The 16,942-nt window shown below is 40.8% G+C and overlaps 1 protein-coding gene across 14 annotated transcripts in view; it reads left to right on the top strand.

Moving 5' to 3' along the window:
• Positions 1 to 16,942, top strand: part of LOC102680940 (protein madd-4) — a 116,077-nt gene that overhangs the window by 97,813 nt on the left and 1,322 nt on the right. For 9 of the 14 annotated variants that reach the window (XM_006614468.2, XM_031509851.1, XM_031509841.1 and 6 more), the window contains 15 exons: positions 321 to 423; positions 1,451 to 1,549; positions 8,756 to 8,897; positions 9,077 to 9,170; positions 11,856 to 12,247; positions 12,965 to 13,094; positions 13,349 to 13,559; positions 13,809 to 14,119; positions 14,185 to 14,312; positions 14,375 to 14,542; positions 14,632 to 14,816; positions 15,034 to 15,129; positions 15,286 to 16,315; positions 16,393 to 16,475; positions 16,551 to 16,937. In XM_006614468.2, coding sequence (XP_006614531.2) covers positions 321 to 423; positions 1,451 to 1,549; positions 8,756 to 8,897; positions 9,077 to 9,170; positions 11,856 to 12,247; positions 12,965 to 13,094; positions 13,349 to 13,559; positions 13,809 to 14,119; positions 14,185 to 14,312; positions 14,375 to 14,542; positions 14,632 to 14,816; positions 15,034 to 15,129; positions 15,286 to 16,315; positions 16,393 to 16,475; positions 16,551 to 16,937 — 3,559 coding nt within the window. The remainder of the gene's footprint in view (positions 1 to 320; positions 424 to 1,450; positions 1,550 to 8,755; positions 8,898 to 9,076; positions 9,171 to 11,855; positions 12,248 to 12,964; positions 13,095 to 13,348; positions 13,560 to 13,808; positions 14,120 to 14,184; positions 14,313 to 14,374; positions 14,543 to 14,631; positions 14,817 to 15,033; positions 15,130 to 15,285; positions 16,316 to 16,392; positions 16,476 to 16,550; positions 16,938 to 16,942) is intronic. The other 5 variants (XM_031509842.1, XM_031509843.1, XM_031509845.1 and 2 more) reach the window with 5 other exon arrangements.

Here is a 16,942-nt window from a genome sequence, read left to right as displayed (position 1 = left end):
GAATTTGTACGCGAGTTTTTTTCAACGTGGAAAATCCCAGCGGTATCAAAGATGACTTCCAATTGAGCGACAATCTGAGGATAGGACAAAGTCTCGGTTTTTAATTCGTCGAGCTTTTTCGTTTCTAATGCACGCGAAAATCGTGTAATTCGGATCGTTTGTTAAAAAAAATTTGAAAAACATTCGTTCACAAATATTCTTCTAACGTTCGTCAAAAAGAGGAAATAACGATGTACGAAGCTTATGAACGCGGAACGTTATGTAACAGACCTATATTCCAGTTAAACCAGCATTCGAATTGATTCTTTTTATATTTCTAGATGGGTAGCCGGCGAGTGGAGCATGTGCAGCGCTAGCTGCGGGGGTGGATCGAGGACCAGAACTATTTTCTGTACCGAGGAGAACGGCAATGAGACTACGAAGGTAAATAAAAGCCGAAATAGAGATAATTTAAATATTTCCTTTATATTAAATTCCAGGATTTTGGCCGGGATTTTATCCGTCCCCTTTTCTCTTTTTCTCTGAAACAACAACGGTATACAATTTCCCTCCGTCTGGCGCCGGAAGAATCGATCAAATTTTATTTTCATCGTATTCGCGTAGCCACGCGACGAGAAAATCTATTCGGTTTCTCGCGAAATTTCAACGTCGCGTCCACGGGATTTATGGTTAGAAAGAATATATATACCCCCTTTCGAGGATAGGATCGAAGCGAGCCGTGATAACGATAACGTAATCGAAAATTCGACCCACTTTATCTCCGGAATTTCATTCATTCCGCCGTATCTTTTATTTTACGGGCCGTAATTCGCCAGATCGAACTCTCGAAATTCTCTAATACAAATCCCAAGAGTCCGCGCGAAAGGAGTTACACCCGGTATAAATAGGTTAATAATTTCCTCCGCCTTTGAGGCTTTACGACGCGCTCACGATCTCTAGAATGGCTGCTAGAATTGTCACAGAGATACGTGTTTATCCATCCATCTTTCCGCCCGTCCATTCCTACGTCGGCCTGGCGACGAACCCGGCGAACCCTAACCCAATTCGGTTCGTTTAAACTGCAAGGGCCGCTCGCGGTTCTCTGTCAACCACCGTAAAATCCTCTCATCCGAGACTCGACACAAGAGCGGCTGGGAACACACGTACCGCTAGAAATACGTATGGTTAGACACGATGTATCGTGCATTGCGAGGATTTGCATCTTCTCCTACGCTGATCCCCCTGTACAGTTCCTCGGGTAGATGATATTTTCCCCGGTAATAGAAGATGTCACGTACGCGATAAGAAAATATAATACGTGTAAAGCATCATGATCCGTGAAAAAAAACGACGGGTATCGCAATTATTCGAATCGATGAAGAGAAAAATAATAAGAGAAATCTGTTTCGTTCTTTTTCTTTTTTTTTTTAGACCGATCCAAATAAGAAAGTTTAAATCTTTATCGTTCCAGTTACCCGACCACAAGTGCAGCAACTCGCACAAGCCTCGTAACCAAGAAACTTGCAACACCATCTCGTGTCCCATGTGGGAGACCAATAAATGGAGCGAGGTGAGTGCAAAACAATCTCAGGTATACCGGAACTGCTCGCGCGTGAACATGGTGCGAACATGCAAAACGAGTAGGAGGGGTGTTAAGCGTGCAGACAGACCGTGGAGTCATTCGCCTCACGTTGGAATTTAGGGCTCCGCGAGATGCCACGGGGAAAGGAGTATTTATTGCCACCTAGTGTGACGGTCTTTCGACCCCCTACAGAGGGTTGAACCAGACCGATATTTATTATCGTGTCAAGATGACTCCTTCACCGGAGAATACTCTCTCTAAATCGATGGAGTTATGAACTCATTTCACGCACGCGTTCCTTTCATCGCGAACGATCTCTTTCTCTTTCTTTCTTTCTCTTCTTCCCATTATAAACGTCGTAACATATTTATTTTCCCATCAGATATTCGAAAATCGAACGGTTGTTTTCGAATGGGAAGATTTCAAGTCATGCGATAAGAGAGTACAATTTCCCATCGAATAAGCACAAGGGAATAATTTCTATCCGCCGGGATTAACGTCGTTACGCGAGTTAGACGGACCTTTTGTCTCTTAAAAGGACGTTAACGGGCTTCGTGGATGAGGCAGACGAACGTGTAACCTTTCTCTATCTAGTTATATCTGTCTATTCGTATCAGGAAATCCGATTTCCTCCGGGAACAGTAAACAGGTCGGGCTGATTGTTGCAAAGGGAAATGAAACTACAATTCTACAATTTGCTTTGTGCGAGCCAGATGTTTTGTTATCGCGTTTCGTTGCGGGTTAACGTTGGCCCAAGCAGCCACGGGAATGCAATTTTACGTTTCTTCTCTTTGATCAGGGCAAAGTTTTGAACGATGTCAGTCGAATGATTTCTATATACATATAAAAAAAAAAACGAAGAAAGGAAAGAATAAAACGATTACTCCTCCTTGTGCTTCATACAAAGAATACTATCTTTGCCTCGTTACGCTGTGGCAAAAGTTTAAAACGATGAATTTCCTATATATCACGTAATCGATCGTAATTAATTACATTGAGAAATATTCAATAACGTCAAAGGAAATTTAATTAAATTAGATTCGTTCGATTTATCGTCGAATATACGTTCGAAATTCTTCGTCATTTCACATTCAATTCGAAATAAACTCGAAAGTTGCAAACTTGGCGAATGTCCGTTAAAAAGGAGTAACTCTCAAACCGAAAACATCGTCGACAGCAAAAGCAAGAAGGAGAAGAAGAAGAAAAAAAAGGCACAACAAAATTAGCGGGTCGAGGAGACCATCGTTCAAAGTCCTTTAGAACTTTCCCTCCCTTCCCTTCTCGGTTCGCCAAACGGTGAAACGAGCCACGAAACAGTTTCCTTCCCGCCAGTAATTTTATATCCGGTCCCGCTCTTCTGTGGTCGGAAACCACTTAATTTGCTCAAACATTTTTACCCACCCCTATCCTTCTCTCTCTCTTTCTCTCTCTTTTTCTCTCCCCTCTTTTACCTAACGACATTAACGCCTCGGCAAAGCGTCGCGAGTAAACCCAAAGAACTTTCCTCGTCTGGCTTGTCGCGCGCCAGAATTTCGTTGAAATCGGATTTTCACGCGAAACTGAAGGAATTCGACCGAGCATAACCACGCTACCGCGGATCCACCAATAACTCGCGAAAAAGGCGACATGTTTGCTAAATGCGTTAAAATGGAATCAAACGAGGGTAGATTTTCACCTTGACGATATTCGAGGCGTGTTCAAACCTCCCCTTTCGAGATAAACGCGCACCCTGGTTACGTCCTCCGCCTCTTCTTCCAAATGTATCCACGCGAAATTCCTTCTTTTACCGTGTCTCCCTTTTCTCCGCCTCCCGTGCCCTCCTCGCGCTCTTTCGGGACTCTTTGAAGACGTTCCAGGCCGCATCAACCATCAAACAGAACGATTTAGTCCTCAAATAACTTTAGTCCCTGCTCTCTTCGATTCTTTCCTCCTCGAATTTTCTCTGCCTCTATTTCTTGTATTGTTGGAAAAAAAAATAGGTACACCTCTCTCGTAGAATCCTCGTGAAAGAGCGTCCGTGTCGAAAGGGAAAAATACGTAGTTCTTAAACAATGGATGGAGGAATGGGAAAGAAAAGAATGATGGTAAATCGCCTTAAATGAAATAAACATCCTACACGTCCTTGTTAAACATAAAATTTTCGTAGAAATAATAGAAATAATTCATAATAATTTTGCCAGCAGCTGCTGAGACATGTCTTAATAAAACCGAGCACAATGGGGTGCATGAATTACGAGAGACACGTTAGAAGAAAAAAAAAGAGAAGATTCACGAGTGATTTTGTGGGACGTTTAACAGTGAGACATTTCGTAAGGGTTGAAAAGCGAGAAGCCAGGAGCGAATAGAAGACAAACGGAGGGGTGGAAAAAAATAGTGGCGCGATAAGAGGTTCGAGAGGAGAGGCGGAAGAAAGCGAGAAAGGCGCGCGAAGAAGAAGAGGGTAAGAGGGTGCATTCTCGTGGAAAATGCCTCTCGTTGCTCGACGAATTCATCGTTGCCGATTGCATTCGTGGTGGACACACAGGTGCATAGACCGTGTCGCACGAATACAAGTGCACACGATATATACGTGGAAACGCGAATGCAAATCGATTCGAGACACGGCATCAAGAGGCTCGCCGCCAAGTGCGTTGCAGTTTGCAGCATGCAGCACGGGTCCATGACTCCACGGTTACCATCGAGATTCGTATGCGTTCTCCGCGTAATAAATGCGATTCAGATACAGAGAATGCAGATTGTAGAAGGTTCGAACGAGCTGGTGGCGCCTACGGGAGGTTCAGGGCTTGTTTTGGCACGATACTCGATGACCGATTCTCTTTCTCTCTTCTCTTCCCATCCCTTTATAGTTTCCAACTCTATCCACTACCATTTCTTGCCTCGGTCGGACAACCGTGTGCCCTGAAAAGCGCGATATCTGCTGGAACCATTCCAGACATTTGGTTTCGAGGACGTCCGATTTCATGCGTTTATGGAAATTTAAGTCCCGCTTTCCCAAGCCTCTTGGATTTCATTCCTATTCTGTTTCAACTCGATGCATTGAAAACTTTTCGTACATTGTCGCGGTTATATACGGGCGCACGATAATTGTGAAACTTGGACTCGATTTCGTTCCGCGATCTCTCCCGTACTTGGCCACGATCCTTGTGGAGGAGAACGATCTGTGAGAGAGGAGAAGTGCGTAGGAAATTAGCACAAGTCGTACAAGGATTTACGAGAGTTTCGATCATAGCAATTAGATATATAACACGGCCGCCCTTTTAAGAGAATTGCACTACACGAGAGAGGAGGGTGGATTCGCATTCATCGGAGATGTGAATAGATATAACGCCGTTTCGGTGAAAGAAATTAAAGTAAAGTTGGACCTAACACCACAGGGGAGACGGTTTCGTTTATATTCAGAAACAAACTGGTAAGAAAGTTCTGGGAACGATAAAATTTTACAACATCGTATCTCAGACTGGCAGGCGCGAAACAAGGGTGAAGCAAACGTTCCCGAATGCAATGGCCTGGGCAGAAAGGTGACTCGATCCCCGCGCCTTGATGCAACCTCGAGAAACATGGAGGAATAAAACTGCAATAAGAGGTGCAAAGAGACGCAACAATAAGGGATAAGTTGTACGAGAACCTCGTGTTTTTCCCTCCTCTCCTCGCTTTTCTCTCTACGCCTCCTTCCTCGTCCTCGTGGAGGACGAGCGAACTTTCCATCCGGTGCGCGCCAAGTGGGAAAAATCAACGGAATCCCCGACGGGATCCGGCAAGGCAAAGTTATGCTTTATTCATGAGGATCGCTAAATGCACTCGCGCATCTCAGATACGTATTTATTACTGTTACTCCCCTTCGATACGCGCGGTAAAAAGTATTTCGAGGATCGTGCGGACTCATAATCGGCTGGTTGTGGTCCGTAACGACGAATCGGAGCTTCGTCGTTTCCCAGCTCGGAATATATTTCAAGATTCGCGTCCTCGATAGGGAGGAAGAAGGATGGGAATGGGAAAAACAAAGGGAGGGAAAATTGCCGGGTGCAAATTGAAAGCTAAATTTCGTTTCCTCTTCCACTGTTCCGGAGATTACCGGTTCGCCTCCGTGTCTTTCCCAGTTTATTTTCTCCTTTGGTTGAGTGTATACGTTTCTCGAGACGTTGTTAATTTAATTCAGTTCGGAGCGATGAATGTGGAATTGTTTGCCTGTTAGATCCGAATGGAGGGACACGTTTTGTCGAATGGAAAATTTAAGGCGTATGGGAAATTTGCGACACGCGTATGAAAAATACGAAATGTTCAGGGTGAAGTACACTCGGCAGGGAGAGAGAGCGGTGTTAAAATATTCTGGACATTGATCTTCGAGATGGAATCGTTGAATGATGGTAGGGTGGTTTATTACGCACAATAAGGGGAGCTGGTGGGGTGCGAGGAATCTAGTCACGTAGGTATATGAAGTAAAGGGTCCATATGATTTATGACGTTTCATTCCGCGATCGATACGAACAACGATCGCCTTCCTCGCTACACGAGCTCGCAGCTGAATAAAGAAGTCGTAAAACGGATGTATTAGAACGATATTTATCACGGCTACGCCTCTATCTTTCACTGGTAAAAATGCTTACAGGATACTCAGAACGGAATTCATAAACTCATGTCGAGAAAGAAAATATTCGGATAGAAACTCGAAATCTTCGATGACTACGTATTCTCATCGATTTTAAAAAAAGTAAGAAAATCACGCTTTTGTCAGACACGATAGCAAAAGAAAAGAGAGAAGAGGAAATAAAAAAAGATACGAAAATATCTTTAGTCACGTGTAAGGAAAAATGTGTGCAAGCATGATTTACGGTTCATCTCACGCTTGATCGATATACAATAGTCTCGATATGGCTGATGAAGGAAACGGTGCAAGCTGCCAGGAGGCGAGGAGATGGCGTCGTTGGTATCCTTTTGCCAACGATACATAAAGGCAGCCCTCTTATACCCGTCAGCACGGTAATGATTTCATCCGAGGCTGCGAGAAGAGGGAAAAGAGAGAGAGAAAGAGAGAGAGAAAGAGGAAGAAGAGAGGGTGAAAGAGCCACCACCGGAAGACAGGAATTGATAGATTTCTCTCTTTTGTGAGCTGAGGAGCCATGCAAATATTGAACTGAAAGCACAGGGCTCCTTAAAGCACTTCCACGATATCGGACCTCCTTCTCGATGCTTCTGAGTAGAAGAAAGGGGTGCAGGGGTGAAGGAAAAGGGAACGCAAGAAATATATGAGACTCGGTGCAAGTTGGAAAACAGAGAAAGGAAATGAGGGGGAAAAAAGAAGACGAAGTGAAAGTAAAGTGGAACAAAAAAAGAGGAGAAGCCAAGAGAAGAAAGCGAAAACAGTGATTTTGCGAAAGGATGAATCGCTTGATGGAATTAAAGTGTAAGTGAAGCAAATGGAAAAACAAAGAGGGGGATGAAACGAAGCAAACGATGGATGAAGTGGATGGATAAAAGGGCGGATAGCGGGAAGAAAGAAAAAAATCAGAAATAAATAGAGAAAGGATAGACGCGAGGAATAAGGTTGGAAGCAAACAATAGGGGCAAAGGAGAAAGCAGAGTGGCTAAGTCGAATGGATTTCCGCTTTTCTCGTTCATGTCACCTTTCCACCTTCGACTCTTGAACGATAGCTTCGGTGTCCGGACTTTTTGTTCGTTCTCTCCGTTTCACTCGCGCTTTTAAACCGTTCCAAGACCGTTCCCAGTTCTTACTTTCCCGATCAACAGACTTTATTCTGGCTGAGAGAAGTTTCAGACTACCACCGGCACACTCTGCCTTTCGACTCTTTCTCAGCGACAACCAACACGCTGAAAATGGTACCTGCCACTCGTAGATTCGGCTACGATTCGAAATAAATCTGATCAATTTCGGATAAAAGAGAGACGCAATAAGGAAGTCAGTCATCTTGTCTCGATTCGATCAAACTTTTCAACGCTTTTCCTTATCGAATTTTTTTCTTCGAATAGGATTAAGATTCAAACTTATTATAACGTTATAAATATAACTTGACGTGATAGTGACTAGTTAGAAGAATAATCGAAATGAAAAGACAATCGATTATTCTTTATCGTATTATCTCAATGTCATCGTGTTTTCTGAAGATTTCTTTTAACTAAAAGATTGAAAAATAAAATTTCTACGTCAGAAACGATCTTCGGAAGCAATTACTTCATATCTTTCGTGACAGGAAGCAAAGAGGTCGGGCCATTGTTCTTTGTTTCCGGATTTACAACACGGTGAGAGGAAATTCGTTCGATATTTCTGCATGTCACGTCGCGTGTACGTGTAACCCACACATTCAACAGATAATGAACCAAGAAATTCGCTTCTCGAAACTTGAAAAATGTTTCACCGGGGTTTCTTTCGCGCTTAATACGCTCTTTAAAAGCTTACTTATGGAAATAAAAAAAAATAAAAAAACGAAATTGAATAAAGAGCAAATGTATCGCGATAAAGAATTGCAATTCAGCGAAAAGTCTTATTATTTTTAAAAAATATCTTTATCCGTAGTTCTTTTTTTTTTTTTATTCTTTAACATTTTGCGGCAGACCTCGCCTCGATAACGATCTTCGAGGATTCGAGTCGCTCTAGGAGAACCTTTTAAATTGTTTGAACGTTAGAATGGAACTTTGCAAATACCAGTTAGTATACGAAATTAGATTCCACAGTGGCGTCACGAAACTTTATTGTTCCTTCGCTCTGCCTTTCCTTTCTCGCGTTTTCCTTTATTTCTATGGACTTTATCCTGCACCTACTTTGGTATTATCTCGCTTCGTATTCCCTTCTTACCGTGAAAACCGTGTTCCAACTAAACCTGTTCACATTGCCCGAAATAAAACGTCGAAAACGAAGCAGAGTGTAAAATGAAAGTTGCCATTTCCATGAACATTTCAGTTTCGAAATGCTCCACTTGCACGATCGACTAGTTTCATAAATTTCGCTAATTTTCAATCTCTATATTATATTTCTTCGTCGTCGAAAACGAACCAGAGTGTAAAATGAAAGTTGTCATTTCCACGAATGTTTCAATTTCGAAATACTCTGTTTCCACGATCGATCGGGTTCGGTGAATTTCATTAATTTTCAATTCTTATATTATATTTTTTTCGCCGTTGAAAATAAACTGACATTCGCCGTAAACGTGAAACTTATTTTTTGCCAATTGTGATCGATAGTGCTCCAAGACTTGTGGTACTGGAATCAGGACGAGGACAATCGAATGCAGGGACGCTGTTGGATCGATTTCAAAAGACTGCGATCTCGCTGAACGACCGCACACCGAGCAGGAGTGTAAAACAAATATCCCCTGTCCGATATGTAAGTTTTATAAGTTGCATTTCTATGCACCAGCACATGATCATTCCTCGCGTCATACAGGACGGTTTCATCGGTGGAAACCTTTTTTCGATTTATCACGCGCACGCGATCCACTTGTCCGATAACCATCCAATGAGTTCGTCGAAAAATATTTTGCGACCGGTGAACTTTCGTTTTAGATGGCGAGGAAATGACGCAGCCGTTGATGCAACCGTACCCACCTCCACCGGTGTCAGAAAAATTGATCGACCAACCGATACCCTCGGAATCCACGTAAGTAACTTCTCTGAAAATTGATAAACACACACGCGTGAACACATATATACACCGATATGGTAATATATCGATATGGCATACATTGAGTCGGGCAGGTCCGTAGCCCGAATATTTATAATGTTACACACAGATCGCCTCGTAGAGCTTCTCGTTGCGCTGTCCCTCCAACTTTTGAACAAAATAACAAAACTCGTACAAGCTAGATAGAAAATCTTCCTTCTTAAAAGCATTCATTTCTTGACGTCAATTGGTCTGTCCTGACAGATATACGATCTACTTTGCCTGTGGCTGGTTGTATCTGAGGTATCCCATTACTGTGTCTCTTTCTACTCTCTATCACTTTAACTCTTCTATTTTCTGTCTTCTCTCTCTCTCTCTCCCCTTTCTTTTTTCTTTCGTCTTTTTTCTTTGATCTCCCTCTTACTTACATCCATCCATTCTCTACGTCTTTTTCTCGATCTCTCTGTCCTTCTTGATTTCTCTTTCTTTATTTTTTTCTTAAGTTCTTCTTGCCTTCCGATTCTTTGCCTTCCGCCATCCTAAGAGCTTCCATCGCTTCTTCCTTTCAAGAAAGAGCAAAGCAAACCGATGTTCCACCATATCTCCCTCCTTCCCTCTGCTTAATGTTTCTCTACTCCTCCTCGTTAACCACCACCGCTACCGCCACCATTACCACTATCGATATATCCTCTTCTCCATCCCCACGTATTCTATAGTCTCTCTCTCTCTCTCTCTCTCTCTCTCTCTTTCTCTCTCTCTATCTCTAGATTCTTCGCACGCTTTTGTAACTCACCGCAAAGCTGCGAAGTCCGAGGATGCTTCCCCTTTTTTTGAACGAAATCAGGATTAAACGAGTTTTAGAAGCATTTGATGTCCTCACCCTCCTCTGCCACTACCCCGATGACTTTTCAACGATGCTTCGCCACGCTCCTTTTCCCATCCCCTTATTTCATTTATTGACCCTTTTCCCTTAATCAACTTTAGGTTAGACGAATTCCTCTCCAGATTACCAGTTTCTTCTTGTTCTTTTAGCGTGTATTAGCATTTTTCGTTTTCTTTCTATCTATCTTAGCATTACGTAGGCGCGTCAGCGAGAATAATCGTTTTTCCGCATAAATACAGCAGGAAAAACAATGCCTGTCGCGCTTGTAACTGTAATACATATTTCAACGTGTAATTGGATCTTTTCTTCTCTTTCTCTCTGTCTCTCTCATTCCATGAAATTCTTCTTTATCCATGTGAAATAACGGTACAACGATAGGCCTGTTTTCCGCTGACGCGCAACAGTTTTCCAATTTAAAAAATATCTTCGCTTGAAATTTCGAAAGCTTAAATCTTCCCGTTTCTTAGCTTTTTCCTGGCTGTTGCTTCTAATGCATTTATGGAAATTATCGAGATTTGCCGTGATTTAGCGCATAACGCGAATGCCAGTAGAACAAGCATTAGCAATAGACGATAATAATACGTAGACTGATCGCAGTTTCGTTTCTTTTACTCCTTCAACGATGTTACGTATACCCGTTTTTTTTCTTTTTTTTTTTTTTTAGTCTGTGATGTATCACTGCGTGTATTCTTGTAGGCTTAGCATGCATAATTTAGACCATAGAACTGTCCCCTTCCTCTCTATATCTTTCTTTGTCTGGCTATGCGTCTCGTCAGACGTATTTTACACGAGTTTCAACCAGATTCCATTTCGAGAAAGAGAATCGCGGCCTCTCGTCGGATAATGGTACACGCTGCTTGGTTACTTTCCGACGAGATTAAATAAAAACATTTTCCGGCTCGCCGAATAAACGCCATTTCCGAGAGAGAGAGAGAGAGAGAGAAAGAGAGAAAAGAGAAAAAAGAGAAATTAGATAGCTACATTCCACGAAATTGTGCTACGAAATTATTCTACGTTTTCCATGATGGGCCGTTTATACGAGATCTATTTGAGCGGCGATCGAATCGGGAATGCGTGTAATCGAAACAGATCAAAGCTCGTCGTTACACGAAAGCAAATTGAAAACGTTGTCAGCAAGAAGTCATTGATTGATGGATGAAAATAGATACTCGTGGATAAATTTGAATGGGCTCTGCGATTCAATCGCGTTGAATAGAAGAGTGCAGGAATGGAAATAGAATGAGCGCGCGCGCGGTTTCAAACATAATCCCGAAATAACCGGCGGTTATTTATCCGATTTAATCGATGACAGGACAGTCGTACGATTCGCTCCATCAACCACGAATAGTTGAAGAATCGATAAATTCTGCGCCGTGAGCATTCGTATTGGGAAGATAAAGAACGAAAAGATGGAAAATATTGGAAAGATGCGTGCACTTTTATATTCGAGATTCTATGGAAGTTTGCCTTTTTGATTATTAAAAATCAGACATCGAAAAATATTCCTTTATGGTTTTTCTAAAAAAAAAAAAAAAAAAAAATCTCGATTCTCTCTTTGTTATATCGCAAACTGTTGTGATCGAAAAATGTTACGAAATTTGATACAAAAAATTCTCACGCTTGATTTTACATTCGTACAATCGAAATAATACAAGATCAAAGACATAAGATATATTTCGAAAGATCAAATTGAAACGAAATCACGAGCTTCGTTCCGAAAACCTCGAACGGACTCCGAAAAGAAGGGACCGTTTCGGGTGGAATTTCGTATCCGAATCATCATACGAACGACCCTCCAGGTTCATCGCGGAGGAATGGTCATCGTGCAGCGTCACGTGCGGCGAAGGGATCAGGCATCGCGAAGTCCGTTGCAAGATATACCTCGAGTTCAGTCGAACGATCGCCGATCTGCCGGATCGACAGTGCTCGGGACCGAAACCGATCGAGAAGGAGAAATGCGTGATGGCGCCGTGCAATGTGATTGAAAACAGTCTCACCTACGGGATCGACACTGTCGACGACAGTGGATACGCGGAGCCAAGCCTGGCTGACACTTACAGATCATCCTCGAGTGGTTCGAGCGGAAGTGGTTACGACGGTGGGATTAAGGTCGCTCCAGGAAGCGACGTGCAGACCACGTACTCGTGGAAGGAAGCTGGTTACACACCTTGCAGCGCGACTTGCCTCGGAGGTAAGGGATATTCCATTCCATAACTTGTTTCGCAACGATGAAAATTAAACGCGTGTAAACGCTGAAACGGGAGTTGGGAAGGGGAATTTTGTGAGCCGCGTTAAAGTAAAACTGGGACAAGTTTTGGGAAAACTTGAAATTTAACGGGATGGAAATGGAATGAAAATTCACAGGGGAAACAGGAAACTTGGAAAGCGGCGACGAGCGGGAACGGGGGTAACGTTTCTTGATTGTTCGATCCACGAAGAAACACGTTGGAAATTATGATGTTCGTTAATAGGAGGGGGGGACAGTGATAGTGATAATTAAATATTCTCGTTAACTGGGTCGATACATTTTCTCGTAGCTTGGAAAATCCTTTTAATCGAATTATCTATCTCCCGTTCTGTAAATACTATATTCAACCGACTCTAATCAGCCGCAAACGTAAGTCAGGGAATTATCGGGGATCAGATCAGCAAGGATTAACGGAACGAATCTAGGTTCGTTCCGCATAGAGCGTTTAATTAGCCGGGATAATGCGACGCGATTGTACAATTAACGGTGCTCGGCGACGAGTTAGCCGATTGAATCGCATCGAACCGATGGATTAAAGTTATACGATTCTCGTCGACTCGTTTAATACGGGAACAGAAATGTTCTGTCTGCTCGCAATCAATTCTATTGATTTTACATTGATTTTATTCCGCTTTTTCATCGCACGGCTATATTCCACAGGTTCTCAGGAGCTGATAGTCAATTGCGTGCGAGACGATACCGGAAAGACTGTCATGCCTTTTCTTTGTTCCGCTGAAACGAAACCGGAAGTTAGGATAAGAGTTTGCAACGACCATCCTTGTCCACCTAGGTAATATATCGAAGAACAAATGGAAAAAAAAGAAAATCGAAGAAAAAATTTTTCTTTAATTAGAATATCATTTACTAAACTAATGTTGTACAAGTTTTAATTACAACAAGAAGATAATAAGAACATAAAAATATCTTTTTTAGATTCTAGATCTTCTCAATTCTCTAGAATCCTAATGTATTTAGTTTAAACAGCATTAGTTTAATAATGAGTATTGTTCTATTTGCAATTAGCCGACCGATTTTTCCTCGCAGATGGAATTTTAGTGAATTTTCACCGTGCATGAGTCCATGCGGAATCGGCATACAGACACGTGATGTTACGTGCATACACGAGGTGATACGCGGCACAGGTAAGATGGTTCCAGTGCCAAACCACATGTGCCCGCAGCCACAGCCAGCGGACAGACAATATTGTAATGTATGGGATTGTCCGGTTAAATGGAATACCGGCAAATGGGGCAAGGTACTTTACCTCTGTTCAGTAAATTAAATACGATCATCTGTGATCGAGGCTCGAATTCGCAGGATTATTATCTTCCGATTAATCCTGATTTCGATTAATTAATTCAATTAAAATTTAATTTTTCAAAAATTTAAACGGTGTTATTATAGAAACGGCTGATAATTTATAATTACATATATATAATTTAATTTAATATTTATGATAGAATAAGAACAAGAATGGAATAATCGACGATGATCAATGTTTCAGTGCTCGAAAACTTGTGGAGGAGGTGTGAAGAAACGAAAAGTGAGTTGCGAACAAATAATGGCTCAGGGGCGTAAACAAAATCGAAAGGATAGTGAATGTCCGTCTCAAAAGCCCGCCTCGGAGAAGCCTTGCAACACCAGAGCGTGTCACGATATGGATGCAGGTTCCCTGCCTATAATTACCAGTCAAAATACAACGTATAACCAGACAGACATGAACGCGAAGGTAGATTTAAAGATCGGCGGTATTGCGAAGATTTTTCAAGGCACATCCTCTATAAAAATTCGTTGTCCCGTCAGGAAATTTGACAAGTACGTGTCCAATTTAACATATGGTTGTAATAGAAACATGTCGAACAAAATCGAAATATTTTCAGAGCACAGATCACATGGACCAAAGATAATAAAGAATTAAGGAAATCAAGGAAATATAAAATTAGCAGGAAGGGGGCGTTAAAGATAAATGACATAACATCTTCGGATGCTGGTGTTTACGCGTGTATAGGTAAATAGATATATTGATAAAATTTAGAAAGTAGTGGATAACATCACGTTTGTATGTTATAGCCGGAAATTCTCATGCGGAGACACAATTGATAGTGAAATTTCGTTCAAAGGAACAGATAAGCAGCGAGGAGTATTTACGATTAAGCAATTCCGTCCATCGACAACGAAATGCAAATTTGGACTCGGCGCCTGCTAATTCAGGCGAAAGTCTCTACACTGATCGAGCAGGTAAGAATTATTTATGTTTGAATAATTTGATTCTTGAATTCTTGATTTCATTTTGTATATTGCATTCTAAAGGTTTTGTGTAATTTAAGTTGATTTTCTAATAGCCGCGTACGGAAACCGTTTTGTTCCCATCGACAGCGAAGATTTAAGTCATGAACGAGCAGTCCCTAGTAATCCGACGAGAAAACCACATCAGAAAAAACAGAAAACAAGTCCAACGCCACCGGATTCTACGATGATGCACAAAGAACATGTTGTAACATCGTTGAATCAGGTAAAAGCATAAAAAAAAAAAAAAACATAAATGAAAACTTACTTAAATCTAATTTCTAATTTCAATTTATAACCTATTTAAATCTCATTTCAATTTATAAATAATAGCATGATGAACTGATCTCTCGATGATTCTTTATCTCGATTTCTTCTTTATGCTTTCTATCTGTGTGGATTAACTTTATGTGGTGGTGGTTCTTTTTCGTCTAACATATCAGCCAGGGTACCACGAATCCGTGGAATCGACTGCACCCTCGAGATCAAGTGCCTCTACTCTTATACCGCACTTAACTTATTTTATATCAACATTAAAGGTGAGATGACGTAGATAGTAAAACTAAAAAAATAAGATTAATATTTCCAACTTGATCATTCGTACTTTTATTTTTTAAAATACATCTATTTACATATATGTTATATATATATAGTTATATTATATATTATACAATTTGTGATAAATTTTCTAATAGGAATATTGGCCATTCCAAAGTGACAGTTCTGCGGGAAGATCTCACAGAACAGCCCCAGTGACATACATCGATGATGCAAAGAAAGAAGCGACAAACTTTGCGACAAAACGTACAATGCCCGACAAAAATTCCGATTTGAGATACCAAAATATAAAAGATAATTTGGACACGTTATATAGAAACACCGCGATTCCTGATGAAACTTTTGGACCGGATGAAGAAAGAATATTCATCGACGTCGATCCATATGATTTAGACGAATCCATATTTGGATTACAACACAATGATCCGGCGAAAATTACTCCTGTTGTGACTAAAGATAATTTAGTCACGCCTGCGAAATCTGATATAGATTATGTTGAAGAATCTTTGAAAAATGTCAAAAGACAATGGCACGATAAAACAGATGTTAAAAATCATTGGAGTTCCACGCCTAAAAATCAAAATAAAGAATCTATAAATCTGGCAACCAGTTCGGAGAATATTGGTTTGGAGATGTATTATGTTCCAGATTCAAATATCAAACATAATATAGAGAAATTTGAAGAATCTCACGATACAAATCAATCTGATCGAAAAAATTATGATAATTTTGAAAGCGAACACGCTTCTTCTACGATGTCGCTTAGAGAAACGGATATAATTTCAAAAAAACCGGATATTGATGACGAGGAAATGAAAGTTTTAAATAAAACGGAAGAATATGGATATATTTTTGAGGAAGAAATGAAGAAACGAAAAGTTTATGTTGGAAATGACACGGATAAAGATAGTATTACTCGAGAAGCGACGACCAGAGATTTGGAAGATGATTTGATCGATTTGGCGCGAATGGAAGATCGAGAACCTGTAAAAATTGAAAAAAATATAAAAAATTTGTCGCGAAATCGAGAAGATCATAACAATTCGTCCGAAGATGTGAATAATGAAGAAATACAAAATACTAATAAATCTTTGGATATCGCGACTATCGCTTTTGTTGAACCAAATATTACCACCGATTCTACGATTGCATCTCTTAGTGTCTTAGGTAAATAAAATTTATTTCTTTAATATGATAAAATAATACAACATTATATTGTGTTTTCTCAAATAAATAAAATCTAGATACTACGGAAGATCTAGTTTTCGAATGGATAACGACAGATTGGTCAAAGTGCTCCCAAACATGTGGAGGAAGTGGATTTCAAGTAATTTAAAAAATAATTTTAATCAAAAAATAAATAACTGTAAAATATTAAATTTCAATATCTCTTTGTACCAAGATGCGAGGAGCCCAGTGTACAGTTCGTGCAGCAAAACCGATTGGGAACACAACTCGTACACCACCACGAACAGTTATAGGAGCGACATTGTGTGAAGATGCTGGACATTCGGTACCTCAAAAAGTCAGACCTTGTGGATTTGGTAAATGTCCTCAATGGCACACAACCGAATGGACTTCGTGTGAAACATCCAGATGTTTTAATTGGAAAACTGCAATGCAAAGACGTGACGTAACTTGTCGCTTGATTGAGGATATAGAAAATGGACAACAAAATATTACATTACTTGATCCTAATAAATGTGATGACACTATAAGGCCTCTTCAAAGGCAAGAATGTTATAATGACGCCTGCAAAGGTGTTTGGAGAGTTGGAGAATGGTCAGAAGTATG

The sequence above is a fragment of the Apis dorsata genome, unplaced genomic scaffold (genome assembly GCF_000469605.1).
Source record: "Apis dorsata unplaced genomic scaffold, Apis dorsata 1.3 scaffold_187, whole genome shotgun sequence".
Classification (NCBI taxonomy): Eukaryota; Metazoa; Arthropoda; class Insecta; order Hymenoptera; family Apidae; genus Apis; species Apis dorsata.
Note: the sequence above shows the minus strand (reverse complement) of the source record. Positions and strands in the feature narration are given on the sequence as shown.